General features: G+C 43.1%; 1 protein-coding gene across 6 annotated transcripts in view; it reads right to left on the bottom strand.

The window, feature by feature from the left end:
- The window catches only part of CCDC38 (coiled-coil domain containing 38), a 45,825-nt gene that overhangs the window by 1,458 nt on the left and 18,442 nt on the right, over positions 1-25,925 (bottom strand). For 2 of the 6 annotated variants that reach the window (XM_021092738.1, XM_021092735.1), the window contains 10 exons: positions 24,871-25,034; positions 24,673-24,753; positions 17,317-17,474; positions 14,839-14,928; positions 12,707-12,764; positions 10,851-10,920; positions 9,093-9,244; positions 7,661-7,796; positions 2,820-3,025; positions 1,678-1,771 (listed from right to left, as the gene is read on the bottom strand). In XM_021092738.1, the coding sequence (XP_020948397.1) occupies positions 1,678-1,771; positions 2,820-3,025; positions 7,661-7,796; positions 9,093-9,244; positions 10,851-10,920; positions 12,707-12,764; positions 14,839-14,928; positions 17,317-17,474; positions 24,673-24,753; positions 24,871-25,034 (1,209 nt within the window). Of the gene's footprint in view, positions 1-1,677; positions 1,772-2,819; positions 3,026-7,660; positions 7,797-9,092; positions 9,245-10,850; positions 10,921-12,706; positions 14,929-17,316; positions 17,475-24,672; positions 24,754-24,870; positions 25,035-25,925 lie in introns of all 6 variants that reach the window. The other 4 variants (XM_021092734.1, XR_002344250.1, XM_021092736.1 and 1 more) reach the window with 4 other exon arrangements.

The raw sequence follows: 25,925 nt of genomic DNA, 5'->3' as shown, positions 1-25,925 counted from the left end.
GAGCAGTTAGGTGTTATGTGGAAGTGGGAGGACTTAGGTGAAGGCATCAGATGGCTTCTGCTTCAGATGCAGTAAGCCTCGAAAAGCACCATGGCTGAAGCCAGCACTTCATTTCTCAGCTCTGCCGTAGCTGGTTTCTCCTCCATTGCTTCGAAGAGATCACTTTCCTCTGCTAAGCACTAGTTGACTGGCATTTAAAAATCCTATTAAAAGCTTGAGAAAACCACGGTACTATCTTCTTAAGCAGTAATAATCCTGTCGGTTCCTGGAGGTGTTCCCATCAGGACAGGCTCAGGGATTCCTTGATGCATACAATTCATTCTCTCTGGGGCATAGAGTATCATACTCAGGTGTATCATACTCATTGTTATCTCAGGCTTTTTCCCCTCCTTTTTTTGGGGAGGGTTCCCCTTTGTATCTGAATTTGTGTGAATTAAATGGATAAGAAAACTCTTAGATTTTATTAGACATGAAATTTGATGGAACATCTCCATTGTGTCTCAAAAGGGGCACCATCCCTGGGTGTGACTGTCCCCTGCATTGCAGAATGTTTGACATTCCTGGCTCCACGGAACTAAATAGCAATAGCAGTCTTCCCCCTCAGTATAACAACGGAAATTTCCCTAGAAGCCCAAAATCCTTGAATCCCTTTGCTAATGTCACATTTTTTTCGTCAGTGATCTCCTTTGATAACCTTTGTTATTAATTTCTCTTGAGTGTCCACTATGTTCCAGGCATTGGGAATACAGTGTTCATAAAACTTATTCCTGGTCTAGAAGGAAAGGTGGCTATGTTAGGAAATAATCACTTTAATTTGGCGGGTTTAGTAAATGACCGTATAGACATGTAGCAGGGCGATTAAGTGGTTAATTCTCTCTTGCGAGAAGAGGACAAGTCAGGTCTTCATAGGTAGAGTTGAACTAGAGAGGTAGCAACCTTTTTAAAGATGAAATGCTTATCCAAATAAAATTAATCATCCCTTTTTGACGTAGCACATTGTAGCAGTTACCATACTTGGGAACTTGAAGTGCTTTGCCTCAGAGGCTGACCGTGAGCTGAGGTGCACAGTAAGCGCTCACTCTCGGGTGGCCGTAACTGTGGCAGGAATCGATTTCCACATTAGCTTTGCAGGTAACTACGAAATTGCTTTCCTGGACTGTATTTCAGACTCTAACTCAGAGAAAGGTGAGGAATCATGGACCACATGCACTCAGTGACTGCCAGTCCTAAACCTCTTAGTGACCAGGTAATTGGGAAACATGAAGAACCTTGGTTTCAGATTAGATTCCGCTGCTAAATCTGAAGTGACTCTGAGTAAATTAGTTTCAGCCGTAAATGTCATTATTTTTACAGTGAGGATTAGAAGACCCAGTTGTATATATAATTCATTTACTGTTATTTTTTTAGCTCCCTAGTTGCGTGCACCTGGAGCTAAAGAAAAAGGTGAGTGAGGTTTCTTTTACTGAAAAGTGAGTCTAATGGAGAACTGTAGACCCAGTAATTTGGATTATTCTGAAAGTGGCAAGGCACCAGAGAGAGAGAGAGCAGTTGAAGCTATCAGCAGTCTTCCTGAAATTTTAACCTGGATAAATTAGATGAATTAGGTATGTTGTTTTTACAGCACAGAGATCCTCACACATTTGATGTAGCTGGACCTGTTATTAACAAAACACAAACCTTTTTCTTTGGTTGGGCTACTGCCCTTTCCAGGGCGGCTTTTAGCCTTTCCTCCTGGTGTTTTTGTTTTTCTCTCATTTTCTCTTCACGTAGCCTGTCAAGAGGGCAAGACATTATTCTAATTATAAATCATAGAAAGTAAAAAAGATGTACATCATTATTATTTGGTAAAGAATTCTCGAAATATTTTAAGGTCTCCTTTAAATGAAAATAACACTGCACCCATAATTATGAGTTTTAAATATTCAAATAAATACTTAATAACCAATCCTTTTTTTGTTGTTGAAATGGGAAGAGAGTGCACGTCACCATTTTGGAAGAAATAAAATGCACCCAGATCTCTAACATAAACATGAATCACGTGTAAGCATTCTCTGCATGCCGCATTGTACTGGGAAGGCTGTAATGATCATTGCCTCCAAGGTAGGATGTACGCAAAATCCTTACTGAACTCATTGTGGAACTCTGTAAACCAGTACCTTCCCTCTAAGGTCCCAAGCTAGGCGCAGATGTAGGGACATGGCTGGGCAGGGCTGGGGTGAGGTGGGGGTGTGTGCTTGGGGCGTGAGGCTCTTCGTAAAATTGTCTTGAGGAATGAAGGAGTCAATGACTAAATGCTGTGTGTCTAAGTGCTGGCCGTTAGGAACCAAGGAAACCCTCAGTACGTGGCTCTGACTTTGAAATGGCTCTTTCACAGATTGAGTCTCCCTGTAGTTTTCCAACGAAGGGCCCTTAATTCTATATCGAGAGCCCTTCACAAGTACTGTTCTCCTTCCACATGGCAGCTCTTTGAAAATTTTCATATAAATGGCGAATATTCGCTCTGAATATTCACTCTTTCAGGCTAGGACCCCTTGCCCATCCGAAACTGGCATCTGCCCCTGGCAAACTCTTTCCTTCACAGTGCTCATTCTACCATTGCTAATGACACATCCCATAAGAATATTGATGAATGTGTCTCCACACTAAAATAAGAGCTCTGTGAGCAGGGCAGGGCCGCATTTGGTTCCACTGGGTCTCTATATATGGCATATAATAGAGACTTGCCATATAACAGAGACTTGCTCAGAGTTTGTGGAATCCAAGCAAAAACAGCTTCTTGAGTCTTTCACTACATTTATATCTTAAGATAGTGACAGTACTTTTGCCGTCGTTCTTTCTGTTTCATCCTCTCAATTGCTTCCACATTTTCTTTGGGAATGGATTCAATGAGATCACTCAGTTCCACCAGGCGAGACTCTACTTTCACCAGCTTTTGAATTGGGTTGAGGCTGCCAACCTCAGCATCTCCAATGCAGACTCTGTATACTTGATTAATTTTTTTACTAAGAGAGTCTATCAGTTTTTCCTGAGATTGAGAAGAAAAAGCAGAAAAGATAAAATTTTATCGCTATTGGCTTGTTCATTCAATAAATATAAAATTACTATATTATAATGAGGGCTTTTAGGTGCTACTAAATATTTCCTTTTTTGAAAGAAAGGTTTTAATACAATGTAGAACAGTGAGAAAAATGCAGCAGTGAATTTATGTCATAATTTATAGTCAGATCATTACTATGGTAATGCCTTGTATTCTTTTTTAAATCAGTCTAGGTATAGAAAGCAGTTTAATAGGACAGACTGTCTTTATGTTTGAATGTTTTTATGTATCTGATTCCCATTCAGGTATAAGTAATATAAACAATTTAAATCCCTTTTTTGCACTTAACTACTCTTAATTGCTAAAACTATAATTCTGTATGATAGTTATTTGCATTCATGCCTTATCTCCCCTTCTAGACTGTAAGCACCCGGAAGGCAGGAGCAATTTCTTATATTTACACTTCTGTCTAAAGCAGTGCCTTGCACAGAAGTATGCACTTAATAAATGTTTGCTGAATAAATGAATACATTCTCTCAGGAAAAAAAAGTTACAAGCAAACAGATTCCTAGGCTGGCTTATAAAACCTTTTTGAGGAGTTCGATTCTCTGCATCGGGAAGCCGTTTTCTAGTCTAAGCAGAGGCTTAGGCCAAACCTTGCTGATCCCTGTACCTGGGCACTGCGCAGTTTTAACTGTCGGTAGAGATGCTTGAGCTTGTAGGTAACATGTTTCGGGACCATAAGCAAACTCTCTCTCTCCAGTGTGTACCGGGTATTCGCAGATAAAAGGATCTCAATAAACTGCTGGGCAAAGTAAATCGCTGTCCTGGTAGCATCCTGCCCCCATGCCTGCTTCTGCTCAAGAAGATGAGAATCACCATAAAGCCAAGGACAAATAACATTCAAGACAGATGTGGCTCCAAGAGCCATGGGAAACCCCTCCCGACAAGCTCCTTACAGAGCCATTAGCACTTAATTACAAGTCAAGATCTCTAACCAATCACTTACTTCAAATAGCTTGTCTTTCCCACCTTCTAGTTTTAACAAGCTTTCTGATGGCCCTATTTACTATAAAGTCCCCACTTTTTTTCTCCTAAGTAACACTTCGTGTATTTTCTATTTAAATTTAAAAACATGCTTCCTTTAGAAAATTTGGAGAAATACAAAATAATATAAAAGGAAAAAGGAAAGTGAAAGTTCCATTTGCCATAAAGCTTTTTTCTCTAAATAACGTTTATTTTCCTTATTATAACACATTCCTTTTAGAAACTTTAGATATACAGGCAATATAAAAGGAAAAAGAAACATTAACTAATCAAGGGGCTAAATATACATTCAATATGAAAAAAAATACTGCAGTGTGAGTCATTACAAATATATTCTGAGAAAATATCCTTAATATGTGCGTGATTAGAAGTTGATGGAAATTTTTGGAGGAGACCTCTTGAAGGCTTAGAAAGAGCTTTAGAGATGCGTGGCAGCTACCTTTCCGGATGTCTTGTTTTCTTTTTAAGTTCCTGCAGTCAAACAGGAGCGGTGGAGACAAGGAGGGGTCTTAAGATAATGAGCTAAGAACAGTGTAAGAAGTAGGATTGGGGAATGAGGTTAAAGAAAATACTCATGTATGAAAAAGACTGAGGGCCTGGCCCAGTTAAGCAGAAGGGCAAGGAGAAGGGAGCTCAAGGCACAGGCCTGCCCGTGACAGAAGGGTCAGTCCCATCCCTGGAGCTGCCACCAGATGGCGGGCTCAGCCCAGGACACCTCGGAGGAGGGGCCGCCAAGAGAGGCTGCGAGAAGTGGGGGCAGCTGCTGCTTTGCGCCTGTGGTGGGTGGAAGGCAGACCACTGGATCAGGCCTCTAGATGCCCTCAGCGGTGAATGGGAAGTGATCGGCCAGAGCCATGTTGAGGGGGAATAGTTGTATCCAAACTGGATCGGGAAAGAGGGAGCTGTCTAAATGAGCTTTAAGCTCCCTTCCAGCTCAGGGATTCCGTGATTCTAATCCATGTCACATTCCTCTGACCAAACAACTCTCCCGACTGATCCTGATCAGCCTCCCTGCGCCAAAGAACAGTAAAACCAGAGGTGAGGACATTCTGCAGGTTGAACAGTGGAAAGCCTACAGTCCATTTCATGTTCAGTGAACAAACAACACGTATGACTCTCACGAACATAATGTGGAGAGAAAGAAACCCGACAAGGCAGGCGTATCACATGCTTCCACGTACATGAAGTTTAAGAACATGCAAGCTGATGGTGGGAGAAGTCAGGAGAGCAGTTTTCCTGGGTATGTGGTAGAGACGGGAAGGGGGCATGTGGGAGGCTTCTGGGGGTGCTACGTGGTGTGTTCGCCTTGAGGAAATTCCTTGAGAGAGAAACTGATGATTTGTGCGCTTTCCAGTGTTACGTTATAGTTGAATTTTAAATTGTATTTTAAAAGTAAAATATTGAATCAAGGAAAAATATTTTTAGGGAATTAAGTACAGTTAAGAGTGTGGAAGTTTTGAAAGAATAATATCTTCATTTTCTAGCTATAGCGCCAAAGTACACCTGTGATTTATGAAGGTCAGTATTGGGCACAGCTATGCCTATTTAGTGATAAAGGATTATGTTTTGCACATTTCAGTGTATGAAAAGAATGTGAGTGGGTAAGCAGGAAAATTCTTAGAAAAGAATGCTTTTCTCCTATCAATTTTCCTGTTCTGCTTCCTCTTCTCTGCCCCAGCATTTCCCGTCTCTAGGAGACACTATGAGTTATTAGCCCATTTTCCCAGAGTGTATAATATACAAATGCCAATATCACAGTTGTGACCAAAATGTCATAGGTAGTCTTTTAAAAAGTAATTTTCAGATCAGTTCTATCTTCTCCATTTAGGGATCTGGTTGCCTCAAAGTTGAAATGCCACTTTTTTTTTGGTAATCCTAAATTTGGATGAAAGGGGCTTGGAGAGACACCACTAATATTTACCTGACATTTTTCATGTTAATCAGCTTCAAACCAAATTGAAGGGTGGAAACAACCCAGATGTCCACAAACAGAGGAATAGATAAAGTGTGTGGTGTAAAAATACAATGGACTGTTACTACTCAAGCATAAAAAGGAGTGAAATTCTGACCCATGCCGCAACATGGATGAACCTGAAAACATGCTGAGTGAAAGAAGGCCAGATATTAACGAGGTACCCAAAATAAGCAAATTTACAGAGACGGAAAGTAGGACAGAGGTTACTAGAAGCTGACAGATGAAAGAATGGTGAATAATGGGGATGGTTTTTATTTAGGATGATGAAAAGGTTCTGGAAATAGATAGTGATGATGGTTATGCACTATTGCAGGTGTACTTAATGCCACTAAAATGGTCACTTTAAATATTAAATGGTAAATTTTCTGTATGTTTTACCACAATTTTTTAAAAACCTGGTTAAAAAAAAACAGCTTTGAGGAACTGAAAGGTGGGTGTCATCACAGCTCCTGCTCTACCGTATATGACCCCTCCCCTCCTAACTTGAGGTGCTGTCCCACCTAAGAAAGGTGTATTAGGAAGGAGCCAGAAACAATTTTGCTTTTTGTAACCCTGCCCACCTCCATCTTCTGATAGAGTTCTAAACCTACCTCTGTTTGAAAATTAAGTTCATAACCATAAATGCGATATTAGCCTCACATATGAGTTTTGAATTTTTATTTGGGATTTACAAGGAAACCAGTGTTAGCTGGAGTTTGGGCTTAAAACTAGCCGAATCATTCATTCAACAAACATTTATTGAGCACCTACTTTATAAGGACACTAAACTCAGCTAACTAGAAAGGGTAAGACAATCCCTGCCCTGGAGTTGACAGCCAGCTGAGAGATCAGCGTGTGAATTAGATGAGCATGCCCGCCCATGGCACAGGGGCTCTGGTGATGGATCTGTGCAGGCCCCCAAGAGGCCACAACCTCTTACAGGCTCGGTCTGGGAAGATGTTCTATCCAGTGCTGTTTCAGTGCTTCGTTTGTTATTTTACTTCTCAAGTTAATACCAAAATGACTACAGGCAGTGAACAATTCCATATGTGTAGTAATAGGTATACTGACTAAAAGAAATACATATATATATATATATATATATATATATGGGGAGTCCTGTCAGTGGTGCAGTGGAAACGAATCCAACTAGGAACTATGAGGTTGTGGGTTTGATCCCTGGCTTCACTCAGCGGGTGGCATTGTCGTGAGCTGTTGTATAGGTTGCAGACGTGGCTTGGATCCTGCATTGCTGTGGCTGTGGTGTAGGCTGGCAGCTGTAGCTCTGATTGGACCCTGGCCTGGGAATCTCCATATGCTGTGGGTGCAGTCCTTTAAAAAAGCAAAAAAAAAAAAAAAAAGAAAGCCAAAAAGAAGTATATATAGGGGAGAATCTTGGCATTATACTTTGTAACATTTTAAGAGGACTCCAGTGCCAGTTTGAGTGCTTTCTATCTTCTATGTAAGTTAGCTGTTACATATTGAGAGGGTAATTCCAAGCTGGTTTTCTGCCCCTGTAATCAACCTGGAACTTGTGTGGTTTTTTTCCCCAGTAAACAGGGAATGCAAATTATTATCATGAGCCAAACAAAATAAAATTAGTGTAGGCAAAGAGTGATTACCTGAGTATCTGAATTAAATTCTCCAAAACTAAATAGCCTGGACCTTAATTCCAGTTCTGCTGCTTTTTCCTCTTCTCTTAGACAGCTGGCCTTAAGCATTTCTTTGTGCTCCAAAAGAAACTCTATGCTGCTATTTCTATTGCAAAAGAAAGAGACCTTTGTCTGTAAATTTGTGGTTTAGTAAAATAAACCTTCAGTCAGGAGCTTCAACATTCCCTCCAGGTCATGTGTCAACATCTTAAGTCTAGCATGCCCAGGTTAGAGACACTGACAGAGTACACACAACTCTGCAGCTAAATGAGAAAAATAAATGCACAAAAGCATTTTCATCAGGAAATATTTTCTCACCCCTCCTACTTTTATGGTTCCCCTAGTCCCCCAAATACAACAGAGCAGCAGAGCTGAGGTGTCAGGACCCCTAGTTGTGCTGTGACCTGTTATGTCACTGTTCTCAAACCTGGCTGATGACCAGACTATCTGGGGAGCCACTAGGAAGAGTAGAGACTCCTGACTCCTCACCTAGAGATTCGGATATAGATCTTCTAGAGAGAGAATCTGACATAGATCCCCTTTTCCCTGCCCAACCATACCTTCCCCACCCTCCCCAAATCATATTGTCAGGGTGGGCACAATGCACCCAGGACTGGGAGAGAGGAGGTAAGGATTTCCAGGATCTAGTAGTCCAGTGGGTGGCTATAAGATTATGCTTTTTAGGTTCTTAACTTCTGAACAAGTGAAGTTGTTCCAAAGTTCAATGTAGTTTGACTTACTGTTTTAAAAGGTTGCCATCTTCTGGTCCAGAAAACTCTTCCCCAAAGGTTTTACACCTTTTTATGATGAGTAGGTATAAAGATCTATTTTCTCCAACTTTAAGCTATTTTCCAAAATCTTAATAATATACAATTTTAGAGTAGGAAGGAGTTTTCTGAGTCATCAAATCCAGCCTCCTTTCCAACAGAAACTCTTTATAATAGCTCTGCTGGATTGATATGTCCAGTATAAAATGATATAATATGTACATTACAAAGAAACTTGCCCAGAGTCACAGCTAAGGAAAATGTGGTTTTTAGCAGTATCATCCAAAGCATGATTTGATTAGCCAGATGACAGCATAAAAACTGCATTGAACAAAAATTACTGCAGTAGGTGACATTTCAATTATTTTAAATCTTTTAAATTGTCTTTTATTTTTGCTAGCTAGAAAATATTTTGACAAGTGAAAGGAAGTAGTGACGAAAGCTAAACTAAAGCCAGTCTTTTCTGTGTAAATACAACTTCTACCTTTTACCCTCTGCAGTGTAAACTATTATGAATAAAAATCCCTTCCTAAATCCAGAGAGACCACAAGAAAGGGCCATACATAAATGAGTCAGACTCCATCTCTGGTTAGAAATAGGTAATAGAATAAGTCTATTTGTTTTTAATGACTTACATTTTATCTTGTATAAGTCTTTCTCTTTTATTTACATCTTCAAGATTTTCGTCTACATCTTGGGAATATTGTACCAAAGTAAGATTCTGCTCTTCCAGCTCTGTGAGGACTTGGAGTAACTCTTCTGGTTCTTTGAAATAAAGTTCTGGCTCCTAGTCAGTCAATATTGAAGAATATAATTCACTTTAAAATAGGCTGCTTAGGTACATGTGACTTAGCTAGGAAAACACAGGGTAAAGGAATACTGTGCCATTTGTGAGGGAGACGTGGGCAGAGAGTGACCAAGGAGCCTCTTGCCACGTGACAGATGGCCTTCAGGAAGAGAACATTTTGGGTGTTGGGGGAAGATGAAGGCTACCAGAGAAGGGGAAAAAGAAGAAGAGGGTGAGGAAAAGAGAAGAAAGAAGGGATGGAGCAGAAGAGGAAAAAGGGAAAGGTGGGTCTAGGGGAAATGTAGAGGAGAAAGAATCCAAGAATGAGAAAGACAGGAGGATAAGTGGGGGTCGTTTTCTGCCCACATTTTAAGGATGTTCTGTTTCCCAAAATGTTAAGTTTGTATTACTAAGTAAATACAATTTTTAGAAAAGTGTCTTGGATATTTGCACACCCATGTTCATCTTTTTTGCTATATAGCCAAGAGGTGGAAGCAGTCAGAATGTCCATCAGTGGCTGGATGGATAAAGAAAAGTGTGTTATATCCATTCAGCCTTAAAAAAGGAGATCTTGTCATATGTGACAACATGGATGAACCCAGAGGACATGAGATGAAGCAAACTAAGCCAGTTACAAAAAGGCGTGTGGCATAATTCCACGTTTATGAGGTATCTAATGTAGTCAAACTCTCAGAAACAGAAAGTAGAACAGTGGATGCCAGGGGCTCGAGGCTGTGGGCATAGGGGAGTTGTTCAGTGGGAGCAGAGTTTCAGTTTTTCAAGTTGAAAAATCTAGAGATCATTAAAAATGATTGTGGTTTTTTTCCATCGTAAAAGAAGACGATGACTTGGGTAAGGTATGCTAGATAATATGTGGATGGTATTCTTATGTGTTTTTTTCGTTCCTTTTGAGTTTTGCAGTTGTATTTAGGGTGGGATTAGCTCAAAGTCAGTCTTTAGCCCTAAAGGGCTGTTTTGTCGAAGGTCAATTTATCTCACAGTCCAGCTATCCAGTACGTCTCAAGCTGCAGTAAGATGATAAGAAATCAGAAAATGTATTTTCCAGGAAGACTGTTGTTCAAGATCTCCCCTAAATTGTTACCTTCTTATAAAATGTCTGATGACTTTTTCATAAAATGATGACAGAGATGAACTACGTATTATAAATAACTGGAGGACAGTATCACAATCATACTTTCTTCTGGGAAATTCTGGAATATTTGGAATAGGACATTCTAATTTCAGAGTAAGAAATGAGCATCTATACTTTTCATCAAACACAGTAAGTCAAGAAAGTTATTCGAGTTCCCACTGTGGCTCAGCAGATTAAGGAGCCGATGTTGTCTTTGTGAGGATGCGGGTTCAACGCCTGGCCTCACTCGCTCAGTTGGTTAAGGATCTGGCATTGCCACAAGCTACTGCGTAGGTCACAGATCCAGGGCTGCTGTGGCTGTGGTGTAGGCGCTTCAACCCCTGGCCCCGGAACATCCATATGCTACAGGTGCGGCTGTAAAAAGGAAAAAAACGGGGGGGAGGAAGGAAGGAAAAGCTGTCTGGTTACTAGGTCAGCAAGGAAAGAAGGAAAGAAAGGGAGAAATCTGATTACCAGATCGTAGTCCATATCATCATCTAAAAGGAAGTCCAAACTGTCTTCTGAACTGATACTTTCAGCTCGGCTGTAAAAGAATAAAGAAAAAGAAAATGCCTGATTTCTGCGCCATTTTCTGTCAACAGATTGACTTACATTTCTAAATTGTCTTTGGAACCTAACTGTATTTTCAAACAGCTGTATAGCCTCTTAGGGAACTGCTGATTGCAGGAATCCCTGACCACAAGGAAGGGCTGCGCCACATGACAGCAATTATTTGAGGTGCATCTATAAAGGAAGGTAAATCTTTTTGCTTTTTTGCTTTTTAGGGCTGCAGGTGTGGCCTATGGAAGTTCCCAAGCTAGGCCGGCCTACACCACAACCGCAGCAATTTGGGATCCGAGCCACATCTAATTATGAAAAATATCCAAATCCCAAAAGGTTACATACTGTATGGTTCCATTTATATAAAATTCTTTTTTTTTTTTTTTTTTTTTGTCTTTCTAGGGCCACACCCGTGGCATATGGAGGTTCCCAGGCCAGGGATCCAATCAGAGCTGCAGCTGCCAGCCTACACCACAGCCACAGCAACTCGGGATCTGAGCCGCATCTGTGACCTATACCACAGCTCACAGCTACGCTGGATCCTTAACCCACTGAGCGAGGCCAGGGATCGAACCTGCAATCTCATGGATCCTAGTTGGATTTGTTAACCACTGAGCCACAACGGGAACTCCTATATAAAATTCTTGAAGTGCCAAAAGTCACAGAAATGGAGAACAGAGCAATGGTTGCCAGAGTTGGGGGGAGGTGGGTAAAGGGAAGCGGATGTGACCTTAGTAGGGACAACATGAAGAATCCTGTGTTTGATTGTCTCTTGCCTCTCTTGTCAGCATCCTGGTTGTGATACTGTGTTTATACTACAGTTTTGCCAGGTGTTACCATTGGGGGAAACTGGGTAAAGGGTAGTGGGACCTCACTGTATTTTTTCTTAGAATTGCATGTGAGTCTACAATTATCCCAAAATGAAAAATTAAAAACACAACAAAATAGTGACTCCCAAATGCCACAGAAGGGCCCCTGGATTTAGAGCACAGGCAAAAGCCTTTGCAGTCCTATTGCAGCAAGATTCTAACTGACAAAGGCCTTTAAATCTAGGCTCGTTTTTTCTTTGGCAATCCCTAAAACTTAGACAGCTTTTGTCTTTGCTTCTCAACAATTCCTCGAGCAGACGTTCCCACCTCAGATTTTTTCCTAGACATGTTTATTTGCTTCCTCACTCTTGCTTCTCTCTTAAGTGGCTCTCTCTCGAGTATCAGACAGAAGAGACATGGATGGGAAAATCATGTCTCAATCGGATCTTTGCCAGTAAGTCTGAGTCAGAAAGGGCCTTTGTTTCTCAAATAATCTTACTACGTGGGATCCAGAAGTAGTTGGCTTTTATAATCCTTGAGAGCGTGTGTTTCTGGATTCTCACGCCTCTTTCACTTCTTTGGAAAACCAGCCAATCTTTGCTGAACTCATCTCTTTCTTGTACTTCCTTGCTAAGAGTGGAGTTGTGCAAGTACCTGCTTCCTTAGCATCAATCAGCAGAGTAGGTCATAAACAACTGGGTGGTGGATTCCCACAGGCAAGGCCCCAAGATGCAGGGCGCAGGCACTTCTTGCCAGGAGCAGTTACAGGCCCTCATCAAAGGATTCGGGGAGGCCTGTGAGAGCTCAGCCCCCTCAGGAGCACACAGAAATGGCAACCACACCCTCTGGCATCCACTAAGGTGGGTGTGGAGACGTGGTATGCATGTTGAGGAAAGGCTAAAAGAGATATTTGCCCAAAAAACATTGTTTCCAAGAGAGCTGATCAAGTATGTACTGTACTTTGATAAGGACGATTTCTTATTCTCCAGAGTGAGAGTGGTCCTCTTGCGTGGTTTTCCTGTTCACAGTGTCCAGGCGAAGCCCGTGTCATCGGTGATGGTGGAGGTGAAGAGAAATGACATGCAATTAGAAATGAGTCCTTGTTGTTGGGTATGCAATATTCATTTTTTCTGCAGCCATATGCCCTTCACTTTTTAAAAATAATTATTAGAATAATAATTATATAGCAAACAGAGTTCTTCTATTCTACTGAAACTAGGTTCTAAACATAAGAATAAGATCAAAGGACACAATGAACTTTGCAGAACAGATACTGACTCACAGACTTTGAAAAACTTATGGTTTCCAAATGAGACAGGTTGGGAGGTGGGGGGATGCACTGAGGGTTTGGGATGGACATGCTGTAAGATTTGGTTGTGATGATTGCTGTACACCTATAAATTAATAAAATTCACAGAGTAATTGAAAAAAGAATCAAATCAAAGGCACTGTCTTTTGTTTGGGGGGTGCTTGTTGTCAGAAACATGGCACAACTGTTAAAGCTTACACGTCAGGGTCATAAATTGTGAAATATCAATCACGGTTCTGGAGTTCCCTTGTGGTGCAGTGGGTTAAGGATCTGGTGTTGTCACCACAGCAGCTCACGCATATTTCTAATCACAGATTTAAAAAAAAAAATCAAGGTATAAAACAAAAATGATGAACTTCAATCATTACATCTTGTGGGGAGAGCTACCATAGTCCCAGACAAGTCACCCACATACTCATTCCCCTGCCACCTGTCTGCACTTGTTCTCCCACACCAATGTCTGGGCCTGACCCTGGTCTGACAGTGAGAAGAGGGTAAAAGCAGTCTTGAATCTTGGCATCCACCGGCCCCCAAATCCCTGCAGGTCATGCTTCCTCATGTGACTTCTGGTCACCCTTTCTGCTATTCTGTCTTAAAACCACGGCTGGCCTCACTTTCCCCACTTCCTACCTGGCAAGCTCCTACTTATTCTTCAAAACCCAGCTCAAATGTGACCTTCTCTTAAAGACTCTGCTAAATGCCTCAGGCAGAGATTGTACTTTTGGCTTTTGCCCCCAGGGCCCTCGCCACCACTGCTCTATCACTGGTCCCATTGGATTGTGTTGTGTGGTTCCAGGCTGCAGAACTATGTCCTGTTCATCTTTGTGTACTCAGAGTCTTGAAAATACCTGATACCATTGGATGCCTCCACTTACTATTTGGTGAGTGGGAGAAGGAAGGAAAGAAAATGATGACGAACCAATATATTCCACCACCACCGTCAATCAACATCTTAGCTCTCAAGCTGATACTGGAACACATGTTCCTAAAAAGTCTCTTGTTACGGGATGTTATTTAAGCTAACTGACTTCTATATTCAAGATGTTAAAGAGAACACTGTTCCCACCACCTACTCCCTGTCTCTCCCCCACACCCTACTCCAGATGCTCTAACAAGCAAAGTAATGTGTCTTAATTTGGGTCCAATGTGGCCTCATCATCCGAAGGAATTCACTTTCTCAATCAGCTGGCCAAGTGTACTTATACCAGGGTTGTTTGGGCAGGAAAATTGCACTGTTGAGCTTCCCCCCCACCACGAAATGCCTCAAATGGTTTACAGCAGGATAAAGGAGAAAAGGAGTTCCCAGAAGTCAGCCTGCATGGGGTGGGGGTGTGTCACAGACTCGGAATGACTACAGGGCAGGGCAGGTTGAAGGGGTTCAGAGTTGATTATGGGCATGGCAGAGCTTCCTCGGTGTCACTGGACAATGGCAGTCACCTGGTTGCCACTGACCCAGTTCTTGGGGCCTGGGAATGGGTCCGTCACCCCCGAAGGCAGGCCTGAACCAGAGGAAGGAGGACGTCCAGCCAGGAGTGTTCCTGCCAGCTAGGGACAACCAGGTCCTCTGCCCTGACTTCTCTGCCTATTTGGTCCATTCACCTATCTCTCTGAGTTGTATAATTATGTCAAGGAAGTGAGGAATCGAACCCCTAGCTGCACAAGAGAAGGGTGACGTGGACCCTCTGTTTTCCAGGTTGGCTTATAGGTCTTGGGTCTTCCCTTCGAGATGGGCACCTTCTCTGGCTTTACTTTGGGGAGTGAAGTCCCCCATTTCCAGTATTACCTTGGCTGCCTCTTCCCAGAGAAGAGTCTTCTGAAAATGATGTCCCCCTGGACTCTTCCATGCTGCCCTCTTTTCTCCTTGCACTTAATTCTAGAGTGGAAAATAAAGGAGTTGGGGGCAGGGAACACTTCTGAGAATGAGAGCTTTCTTTCGGGGTGAAGGTAGAGTTGTTATGAAAACTTTCAGGGACAGAAATGCAAGGTGGGTTCATGGTAACCAGCAAACATATTATGCAGATGGCCAGGGCTGGTCCCTGGAGCACACAGGATGGATGGAAACAGACCGAGAGGCCCTGAGGAGGTCTCTTTCCCACCTCAGTCTGTCAGGACCTCTCAAATCCCAGTGTTCGCCATTCAGTCCTCTGGACCGACACTTGCTGCTGTGTGAGCAGCCTCTAGTTCAATGACAAGTCTAGGAGCCCCAAATCGTAAGCTGTTAGATGCAGATGCTTCCCAGGTTTCCTTTCCATGTGTTTCCTCTCTTGTCAAACATCATGTTGAGTTTAACCCAGTGTCACCACTGCGCTGGATCCTTCCAGGACCTGATGTAGTCACACTCAGCTTAGTGAGCGGCCGCAGGGAGCTGAGCAGGGCAGCCATCCCTGGGGGCTGCTAAGCGCTTAATGACTGGCTCTCCGGAGAAAAGATTCTCCTTAATGTAATTTGCCTATTTCGGGGGTGCACATGCTCTCACCCAGAGGCTCAGGAACCCTCTCTGGGTGTGGCCCCCTCCATTCCATTAATCTCTGGAAACTCCAGCCCCCATGGCCTCCCTTCCCTCAGCTCTGTCTTCAATCCATGGGGGCCCCTGAGCACCCCGCTCCACGCTGTACCCTGGAAATGCTCTCAGGCCGTGCACCGAGGCCAGCACTGGGCCCAACTGTTTACTTCCCCTCTCTCGGGATGACTTTGCTTTGCTCCCTGTTGTTCGATGACCAAAAACTGTTCCTTCATGTATTTTTCGGGCAAGACAGTGTGTCTGGTCCTCGTTACCGTCATGTTGCTGAAAGTGTAAGTCTTCTGTTTGTGACCCTGCATTCATCACTTACGAAAGTTTTACGTTTAATAGGATCTATTTCTGGACCATCGAGCTGAATTCCTAAGGCCAGTACCACACTGTTTTAATTTCTGAGATTGTGATAGTATGTTATACAGCATCTTAAAGGATAAGCAACCCCCCCATTACCTTATTTTGGAAGTATTTGTTTATCTTTCTACATGAACCTCAGAGTCATTGTGCAAGGTTCTCCCAAACCCAGCACCCAACTCCCTGACACATTTTTGGTAATGTTTTAATTATAATTCCATAAAGCTTATATGTTAATTTCAGAAAAATTGGCAGCTTTACAAAATCCATCCTATCTCAAAGCATGATGTCTGTGTCCTGTACAGCACAGGAAACTGTATCCAGTCTCAAGGTAGAACCTAAGGGAAGATAGTGCGAGAAAAAGAGTGTGTCTGATGTGTGACTGGGTCCCAATGCTGTACCTCAGGAATTAACGCAATGCGGTGAGTCAGCTGTGCTCTGATAGAATTTTTAAAAACTGATGCATATGTTAAATCTTCTGGTCACACACTTGATACTGTTGTTTTCTTGGTTTTCCTTTCCTTGTGTATTTTCTAATTAATAAAGTCAATCTATTTAACTTAATATGTTAGGTTAATAAAGTATAATTGACTTTGTGTCTGTTTATAGAATGCTTTAAGTCAAGTTGTTTTTCAGGATTTTTATTGGGGACAGGTTTGAGGGTATGCTATCATTATCTACAAATCATACATTTTGTGTTTCACCATGTATATCTTTATATTGCTTTGTATCTGAAATTAACCTGAGTTTCCAAATCAATAATATTATGTCAGAGACAGTGGGATAGTGGGATTGTTCAGATTCTGCTAAAAATAAAAATTCTAGGAGTTCCCACTGTGGTGCAGTGGGCTGAATATCCAGCTGAAGTGGCTCGGGTCCCTGTGGAGGTGCTGATTTGAACCCTGGCCCAGCGCAGTGGGTTAAGGCTCTGGCATTGCCACGGCTGTGGTGAGGGTCACAGCTGCAGCTCAGATTCCATCACTGACCTGGGAACTTCCATATGCCTTGGGTGTGGCCATAAAAAAATAAAAATTCTATTTAATAAAAATACAAATTATGGAAGCAGAGTATTTTAGAATTAGAGATTATTTATTTATTTATTTTTTGTCCTTTGAGGGCCACACCTGTGGCATATGGAGGTTCCCAGGCTAGGGGTCTAATCGGAGCTACAGCTGCTGGCCTATGCCAGAGCCACAGCAACACCAGATCCGAGCTGTGTCTGTGACCTATACCACAGCTCACGGCAACGCCGGATCCTTAACCCACTGAGTGAGGCCAGGGATCGAACCCTCAACCCCTTGGTTCCTAGTCGGATTTGTCTCTGCTGCGCCACAACGGGAACTCCAGAATTAGGGATGTTTACTTAACTGAAATTCAGACTATGGAACTTACTTGTTATTATACTTGGAAGCATGGCATTCACATTTTCTTTACTCTTTGACACCCTTTTCATTGCTTGCTGGATTTGCCATTGTTTTGGAGACAATTTCAGCAGAAAAAATCCATATTTCATGTACTCTCTAAGAAGGAATTCTGTCTTTGCTATTTCACTGCTCGAAAGAAATAAAGATATAATTAGATATACCTGTGTGAAAGCATGTTCTTTTTCTAAAAAGGTCTTACAGAATTCATTCTCTTCATCATGTATTTGAATAATAATTTGCGAAACAAATATTGTAAATACGGCCATAAAAACATGGGCTTTAATAAGCTATGAGATGAGACACAAGAAACCCGTAGGAATGTTTTTTGAATAAAAATGCCCAGGGATACGCACACCTGGAATAGACGGATGATCCTGTTACCGGGCAAGGACTCTCACTGCCCAAAGTGCATAGATGCCAACACCATGGCACTGGCTTCTGAGAAAGAAAGGGCTTTGTTGAGAAGTCGGCAGGCAAGGAGACAGATTTGAGAGCCTTGCCTGGCTTCCTGCTGGTTGACCTTTCAATAATAATTGGAAATAATTTTGGTGACCACGAAGGGACATAGGTCTTATGACCGCCTGCCTGAGGCGCCGTAGCCCCCAGCACAGCATGTGCCTTTGCCGCCGACCCAGAGTGGCCACCTAGACTGAGTCAGTGTGGAGGGTGACCTGTCAGCTTCCTGCCTCCCTGGCGCTTCAGGCTCCTTGGTGCTACCTTCCCTTGTGAGAAAAGCAGCAGCTCCTGGATCCAACATCTTTTGGGTAAGTAATCTTGTTAAAATGCACTTGTCCTGTCTAATCATCAGCATTGTGGGTTAGAGGCCTACCCTGGGGAGACGGGCTGGGTTGGAGTCCCACCCCGAGGGAGACAAATGTCAAAGCTTCTGGCAGCTGAGGGCCTCAAAGGATGGGGTGAGAGTCTCAGGTCTCTGGATTCTGTTGTTTGTCTACGTCTGTTTTATTTGTTAGGACTGGCTGATGGGGCTTGGATTTTGGATGACTGCAGCAAAGCTTCATGACACCAGCCATTAACGAGGGCCTTCTGACTCAGGAGATAAGACATTGCTCCCTGCAAGACACGTTGCCTTACGGGGCTGTGGGTGTTTTCCACACCTATGCCTGATATGACCGCCTGAACGTATTGAGACAGGTGGGTGTTCTTAATGGAACCAGCCCTAAGCACCTTGTTGGGGGGAGAGGGGAAAGGAGAAAGGAGGGCGTGAAAGCAGGCACACCCTCCACCCCAGAAGGACATAACATGTGCTTGGGTGAAAGGCCGTCTATACAGCTGGACACATTTTGGTTTTTTCTCCTTGAGAATTTTAACCCTCATTGGTATGAACCAGACTAGCAGGGCGTTAGCATTGAGTTGCTTTTAAGTGTGCATATATATATGGACATGCATATGTATGTATATTCAAAAGGAAAATTCGCCCAGAGAAACAAGTGGTGGTGGTGATGCTATGGGCCGTGGGCCACATGGAGGCCTTGGGCCGAATGGTTTCTACCTGGAAATTGCCCAGATGTCTGTCATCTCCACGGGGGAGGTGAAAGGTTTTGGGCCATCTACTAGAAGAGCAACCCCAACCCGCTCAGAAAGGAAGTGAGTGCTTGGGCATTTTAATCCAGAGCTTCCTGAACTCCTCTCTCCTGCTCAGCTCTGAGCCTAAGACAGCATCCTCATTTCACTTTCTCCCATGTAACGCAGTCACCTCTTCCACCCTCCTTATCGGCTAAGTTTTCCGAGCTGGCGCCTGCCACCAGCACGTGGGGGAAAACTCTCCATCAGGAGCCTCGGGCCAAATTGGCTACAGTCTTGGAATTGCCGGGACAGATCCCTTGGCAGCAGGTAGCACGTGTGATTTTCAGGCCGCGGTTCTTGGCAGTCACCTGTGATGGAAAGCGTTTCCGTGTCCCCCCTAAGGGACCCTCACATCCACGCCAGGCATCTGATTCCTCAGTGGCTTCTCCAGGGAATTCCCACAGCCAAGCTGTGAATAGTCGCTACTGCATTCGCTTGCTTCTTTCCAGAAACCAAACTAGGAGATGCAATGGGTTCCTAAGCCGTAAGATTCTTGCTTTCTCTCTCATACCTTTTGAGGCTGTTTAAGTTCCCTCTGCTACTTGCAGGAGTGAAGGAAGGCCATTTTCTAGAGGTCTGCAGCCCATAGACTATATGCGCAGGTCTTGGGTTTGACGCCTGAGGTACTGACTAAGCCTTTGACTTAGGAGTTGCTTGCTAGCACATTCTTTCCAAATGCCCATTTTCAGAGGGGCCAGCTAACTCCTCAGAACACTGAGGTGGAAAGTAGTTGAGGGGGCAAGACGCGAGTGTGCTCAGGTGCTTCCTACAAAGGAATAACGTGGGCTCCGAGCCGCAGATTGGCCAGCCCTGGTGATGGGCTCCACTCCCACGAACGCGAGGGTTTTCCAGGTGCAGCCAGCAGTGCAGCCTCCCGCAGGCCTCCAGTCCCTGCGAAGACTCACAACAGGCCTCATCTGTGGAAGCTGGGAAGAGGCGGCAGGCATTTGCTAACGGCAGTTGTTCCGGACTCTTCCATGTTTTTGCTGGCCAGGAAGTAAAGGACTTTGAGCACATGGGTGCAGGAAGCCTGCTCAGCTAAGGGCAGAGCCCCCATGTCACGGAGGGCTGGTTTTCCTCCAGAGGAGGGACTCCCCCACGGAGACCCCTTGGCTGTCCTCCCACCAGCTCTGCCTTGCCCTGTGGTCATCGCTTTTCCTCGGAGAAAGCAGGTACAAGTTTTTCTAATGTCTTTTGTAAGCTTTTCGGCAGTGAAACCAAATGGGGTCTTTATACCACGATTCGAATTTGCAGAAGAGATGTAGATTTCGGGTTCAGAGGGTAGATCCTCCAAAGAGCCTGTCTTGGCTGAATCTGAGCCTAATGATGATCTCGAGTGAATGCCCCACCGTGTGCAGGGGAAACTCGCGCATGTGGTGCCGAGGCCTCCACCAACAATCCTCCTTAGAGCCAGGGCCGGCCCCGGCCTCCTGCCCTCCTTACCAGGCAGTCAGAAGGGATTGGACTCCCCTCCCCATACCCACCCGGATATTCAGCTCCATCCAGGGGGGCTCTCTGGCTCAGGTGAAATCCCTTGAGGCACATTCCTGCTTCAATCAGATGACCATTCAGGGGGTTTGTATCTGTGCACTCCCCACTTTTCTAGCTCTGATCTAGATACCTGCAGAAACATATTCAAATCCCAGCTTCCTGTATGTGCCCAAATGCCCTATTCCCTTGCGGGGATGGAAGCTGCCGACAAAATTAAATGACTTCCTCAGTAGACATTGAAGTACTCCCAGATCAGGCCTGCACCCTCCAAGCTGCACTGGCTTACAACTGGGAGATGCGTCCTTGAGGAAATTCTACAAAAAGGGCAGAAGTTTGGGTGCCTATTTTTCCATCAGGTTGTTTGGTTTGTTGTTATTGAGTTGTATGAGCTGTTTGTATAGCTTGAAAATTAAACCCTTGCTAGTTGCATTGTTGGTTTGCACATATTTTTTTCCCAGTCTGTAGGCTGCCTTTTCATTTTGCTTATGGTTCCCTTTGTTTTACAAAAGCTTATAAGTTTGATTAGGTCCCATTTGTTTCTGTTGACTTGGGAGACTGACCTAGGAAAAGAGCGGTATGATTTATGTCAGAGAATGTTTTGCCTATGGCTTTTTCTAAGAGTTTTATGGTGTCATGACCTTTTTTTTTTTTTGGTCTTTTTTTTTTTTAGGGCCACACCCGCAGCATGTGGAGTTTCCCAGGCCAGGGGTCCAATCAGAGCTGTAGCCACCAGCCTACACCACAGCTCACGGCAACGCCGGATCCTTAACCCACTGAGCGAGGCCAGGGATCAAACCTGCAACCTCATGGTTCCTAGCTGGATTCGTTTCCCCTGCGCCACGACGGGAACCCCAAAGTACAGTACTTTTAAATACATGCTATTATTCCTATCATTTGAAAAGAGAAATAAACGACTTGCAAAGTCATCTGCCTGGTAAATGGCAAACCCAGCACACAGACCCACTCAGACCCACGTGCTCACCAACAATACCCAGTGACTGGGACAGAAAGCACCTCCTGCCCCCGGGGCTCGCATTGCTTTCCTATAACATCATGGAAAAAATGGATCCAGAGGGAATGTTTAAAATTACAAGGAAGGTCCTTGGGAAAAGGAGCTCCACCCTTAGCCTTCAGAGGCTGCCTTACCCCGTCCTCACCAGTGCCCTCATCAGCATCACTCCACTATCAGTATCTCCACATCAGCACTTCTGCTCAGAGCCTCCTTGGTGCTGGTAGGGGGTGATATTCAAGAGTCAACAGATGGCAGGCTCCCGTATCACCCACCGAAAGGCATTGGCAACCCCCCCGTTCTACAGAGACCACGGTGTCTTATTTTTATTTTTTAATTAAATTTGATTGGAGTATAGTTGATTTACAACTTTGTGTTAGTTCCGGGTGTACAGAAAAATGAATCATTTATATATATCCGTTTCACATTCTTTTCCCATGTAGGTGATTACATAGTATTGAGTAGATTTCCCTGTGCTATACAGTGGGCCCTTGTTACTTAACTATTTTCTTTCTGTTCCACTGATGTATATTTCTATTTTTGTGCCAATACCATAGTGTGTCTATCCCAGCCTCCTCATTTATCCCTCCCCCACCATTTCCCCTTGGTAACCATAAGTTTGGTTTTGAAATCTTTGAGTCTGTTTCTGTTTTATGAATAAGTTTTGTATCATTTTTGATTAGATTCTACATATTAGTGATCTCATGATATTTTACTTTCACTGCCTGAGTTATTTCACTTAGTATGATCATTTCTAGGTCCATCCATGTTGCAGCAAATGGCATTATTTCATTCTTTTTTATGGCTGAGTAATATTCCATTGTATACCATATCTTCTCTATCCAATCCTCTGCTGGTGGACATTTGGGTTGCTTCCATGTCGTGCCTATTGTAAACAGTGTTGCAAATGAAAACTGGGGTGTATGTATCTTTTTGAATTACGGTTTTCTTCAGATAGATGCCCAAGAGTAGGTCTGCTAGGTCACATAATAGTTCTATTTTTACTTTTCTAAAGCATCTCCGTGCTGTTCTCCATAGTGATTGCACCAATTTACATTCTCACATATAGTATACAAGGGTTCTCTTTTCTCCACACCCTTTCCAGCATTTACTGTTTGTAGACTTTTTGATGATGGCTATTCTGACTGGTGTGAGGTGATACCTCATAGTTTGGATTTGCATTTCTCTAATAATTAGTGCTGTTGAACATTTTTTCATGTGTTTCTGGCCATAGGTATGTCTTCTCTGGAGATATGTATATTTAGATCTCCTGACCATTTTTTAATTGGGTTTTTTTATATAAAGCTATATGAAATTTTTGTATGTTTTGGAGATCAATCCCTTCCTTGTTGGTTGCTTCATTTGCAAAGATTTTCTTCCATTCTGTGGGTTGTCTTTTGGGTTTTTTTTTTTATGGTTTCTTTTGCTGTGTGAAAAGCTTTTAAGTTTAACTAGGTTCCATTTGTTTATTTTTATATTCACTCTAGGGGGTGGATCCAACAAGATATTGCTGTGATTTACGTCAAAGAGGGTTCTGCCTATGTTTTCCTCTAAGAGTTTTATAGTATCTGGTCTTACATTTAGGTCTTTAATCCATTTTGAGTTTATTTTTATGTGTGTCCTAACTTCATTCTTTTACATGAAGCTGTCCAGTTTTCCCAGCACCACTTGTTGAAGAGACTGTCTTTTCCATTGTATATTCTTGCCTCCTTTGTCACAGATTAATTGACCATCTGCGAATGGACTTATTTCTGTTCCACTGATCTATATTTCTATTTTTGTGCCAATACCATACTGTTCTTATTCTTGTAACTTTATAATAAAGTCTGAAGTCAGGGAGCCTGATTCCTCCAGCTGTTTTCCTTTCTCAAGATGCTTTGGCTATTCAGGGTCTTTTGTGTTTCCATAGAAATTTTAAAATTTTTTGTTTTAGTTTCTGCACAGTATTTTTAGATTGAAAAGCCTCTCAGATGTGCTAAGAACAGGGTTAAAATGGCTAGAATTGCATAGCTTCCAAGCAAAAGCTTTAGAACAAGCTCCCTTCTCTTTGTCAACAGATGTCCGGTCCTCCCTGGAGCAGAGGACCTCCAGGGGTCAGCCTAAGCCCATAAAGAGAAGAGGAAACAAATAGCAGATGCTTTCATCCCTTGCTCTGTTCCCAGCCTGTTTTTCCTGACCTTTTGCGTCTTTCTAGGGTGATAAGATACACAAACTACGAGCGAGTTCTCTATGGCCAAGCCATGTGGGGGGTAACTGTGTGTAATTACCATACTGTATGCAAACATAGAGGCTGGTACTCTAGATCTGTCAATAGAATCGTCTAATTGCATCATGGAGGGAAGGAGGCAAGGGGATTTTTCCCTCTTGGAGCGCCTTCAATTTTAAGCTCCTAACAGAAGAGGCTGCTGAAGCCAGAATATGTTTGAAACACGCATTTTGTTAGTAGCAATTGGTTTCAAAGAAACTATCATCCAGTTCATTTGCTGTGTTTTAGACAAGCTATTGTCGTCCTCCCCAAAATGTCTGGGATGTGAATCTAGGACTTGGTTTTAGAAAAGAAGGAAACACCAAGTCCTCAAAAAGAAAAAGCAAGTTTTAACCAACTTGATACCAAGACTAACAGTCTCCTGGATTGTGACACTGCTGTCAAAAGATATGACAGAAGGATGCTTCTCTGAAAGACTTCAGATTAGATCAGGTGACATCCACTTGACCATGGAAGAGAACATCCAGGTAATAAATAAAGTGCAGCAGGTGTTATAATAATTCTCCCCCAACTCCTGCTCCTATAATTTTTGACATTATAAGTCCTGGTTTTTAATATCAATGTTAGTTTCAACCACGTGTAAGCACAAATATAAGAAATACTGCCAATTATAATTGTAAGATGATTGTAAAAATATAAAAAGCATCCAATTTCAGAGATTTTTAAATGGAAGAATCCTGCCTTAGTATAAAAAAAAAACACTTCAAAAATAATTTATTGTTTACCCTAACATTGGTTTACTTCTTTTCAACTGATTTCTTGGGTTTTGTAACAAGTTAGAGGAACTTTTTCAGCCAGAGGTCACTGTGTCCTGGGACCCAGGTAGAGACGATCCTTGATCAACAGATTACTTATTTTAAAAAATGTGATCATACTTAAGAAATCATCAACTGACAAGGATTAGTCCCACCAAGGTCTTGCCAGATAAGTTGGGCAGGGAAATTTCATGAGGAAAAGACAGGGCCCGGCCTCACCTTTTCACTGCCTGTATCTCCATACTCGCCTTCTTAAGCTCTGCTGTCATTTGGAGCTTGTTTATAGTTTCTTGCGCTGCCCTGAAAAGAAACAGATGTGTTCATTTGTTTTGTATTGGGCTGTGTTCTGAGAAACTGAGAAAAAAAAAAAGAGCGAGGAAAGGAAAAAAGCAATCTGAACAGAATGAAAAGACGAACATTTTAAGCGCGTCTACAGATCTCTGGTCATTTTCTCGAAGGAACTCTTCAAAGGCCATTGCGTCTTCTTGGAGTTTTTTTTCTGCTTTCATGAGCTGCCTTTCCTTCATTGTGGTGTGTTTTTCATACTTTTGAATTGTATTTCTTTTGGTTGACAGAGCAAACTAGGAATATTGAAAACAGAAGTGCATCAAGAACACGTGCCCACCGTTTTAGCATCATCTCGTAACAAAGGGAAAACTTGCTTGTCTGGTCTGGGATGGTTTTGTACTAGAGTAAGGACGTGCCAAATCTTGGGGCTGTGGCCTTTGTTTCAGGAAGGGATTTTATTTTGGGGATCGTTAGAAGGGAGACGAATGCCTTTCACTGTTATAAAGAGACGCAATATTGTTCCTCCCGGAGTTCCCTGGTGGTTCAGCAGTTGTCACTGCTGTGGCTTGGGCAGCTGCTGTGGCTCAGGTTCAAGCCCTGGCCCCGAAACTTATGCATGCCATGGGCACGGCCAAAAAACCAAAAACCCAAATGGTGCCACACATCACAATAGCCATGTGTCCCCTCAAGCTTCATCCCCAAAATATAAAAAAAGAATTGTTCGCCATCCCTCCAAAGAGCAGGTCCACCCGGAGTTATCCAGCTGTCCCTCCCGTGCTTTCTGGGCTTTGGGAAATGGGGCTGCCGCACCACACAGGCCCTCCGGAAGGAAGTAGCTCAGGAGAACCGGGTTCCAGGGATTCCTCCAAGTCAGCCTGGGGCAGGGGCGGGAGTGCCAGCCTCAAAGTGCCCTGGTGAGAAGTTGTAGTAACTTCTATAGCTGGCCTTGATTTTTTGATGCATAAGAATGCATGTGGTTTTCGATGCCATGCATGACAAATGATTAACAAAGCCACATACACTATAATATAAGTGAATTAACATATGTAAATGAGATAACTTTAAAGAAACAACTGCCAAAAATTAGATAGGGAACGTTGCCTGAGATTCAGGTTTGCAGGGGCAGGGCAAGGTATGGGGGGGCAGCTTTGGAAATAGGAAGTCTGAGATGCCTACAGAGCTTC

Source organism: Sus scrofa, chromosome 5, assembly GCF_000003025.6.
Source record: "Sus scrofa isolate TJ Tabasco breed Duroc chromosome 5, Sscrofa11.1, whole genome shotgun sequence".
Classification (NCBI taxonomy): domain Eukaryota; kingdom Metazoa; phylum Chordata; class Mammalia; order Artiodactyla; family Suidae; genus Sus; species Sus scrofa.
This window is presented reverse-complemented; position numbering and strand designations above follow the sequence as displayed.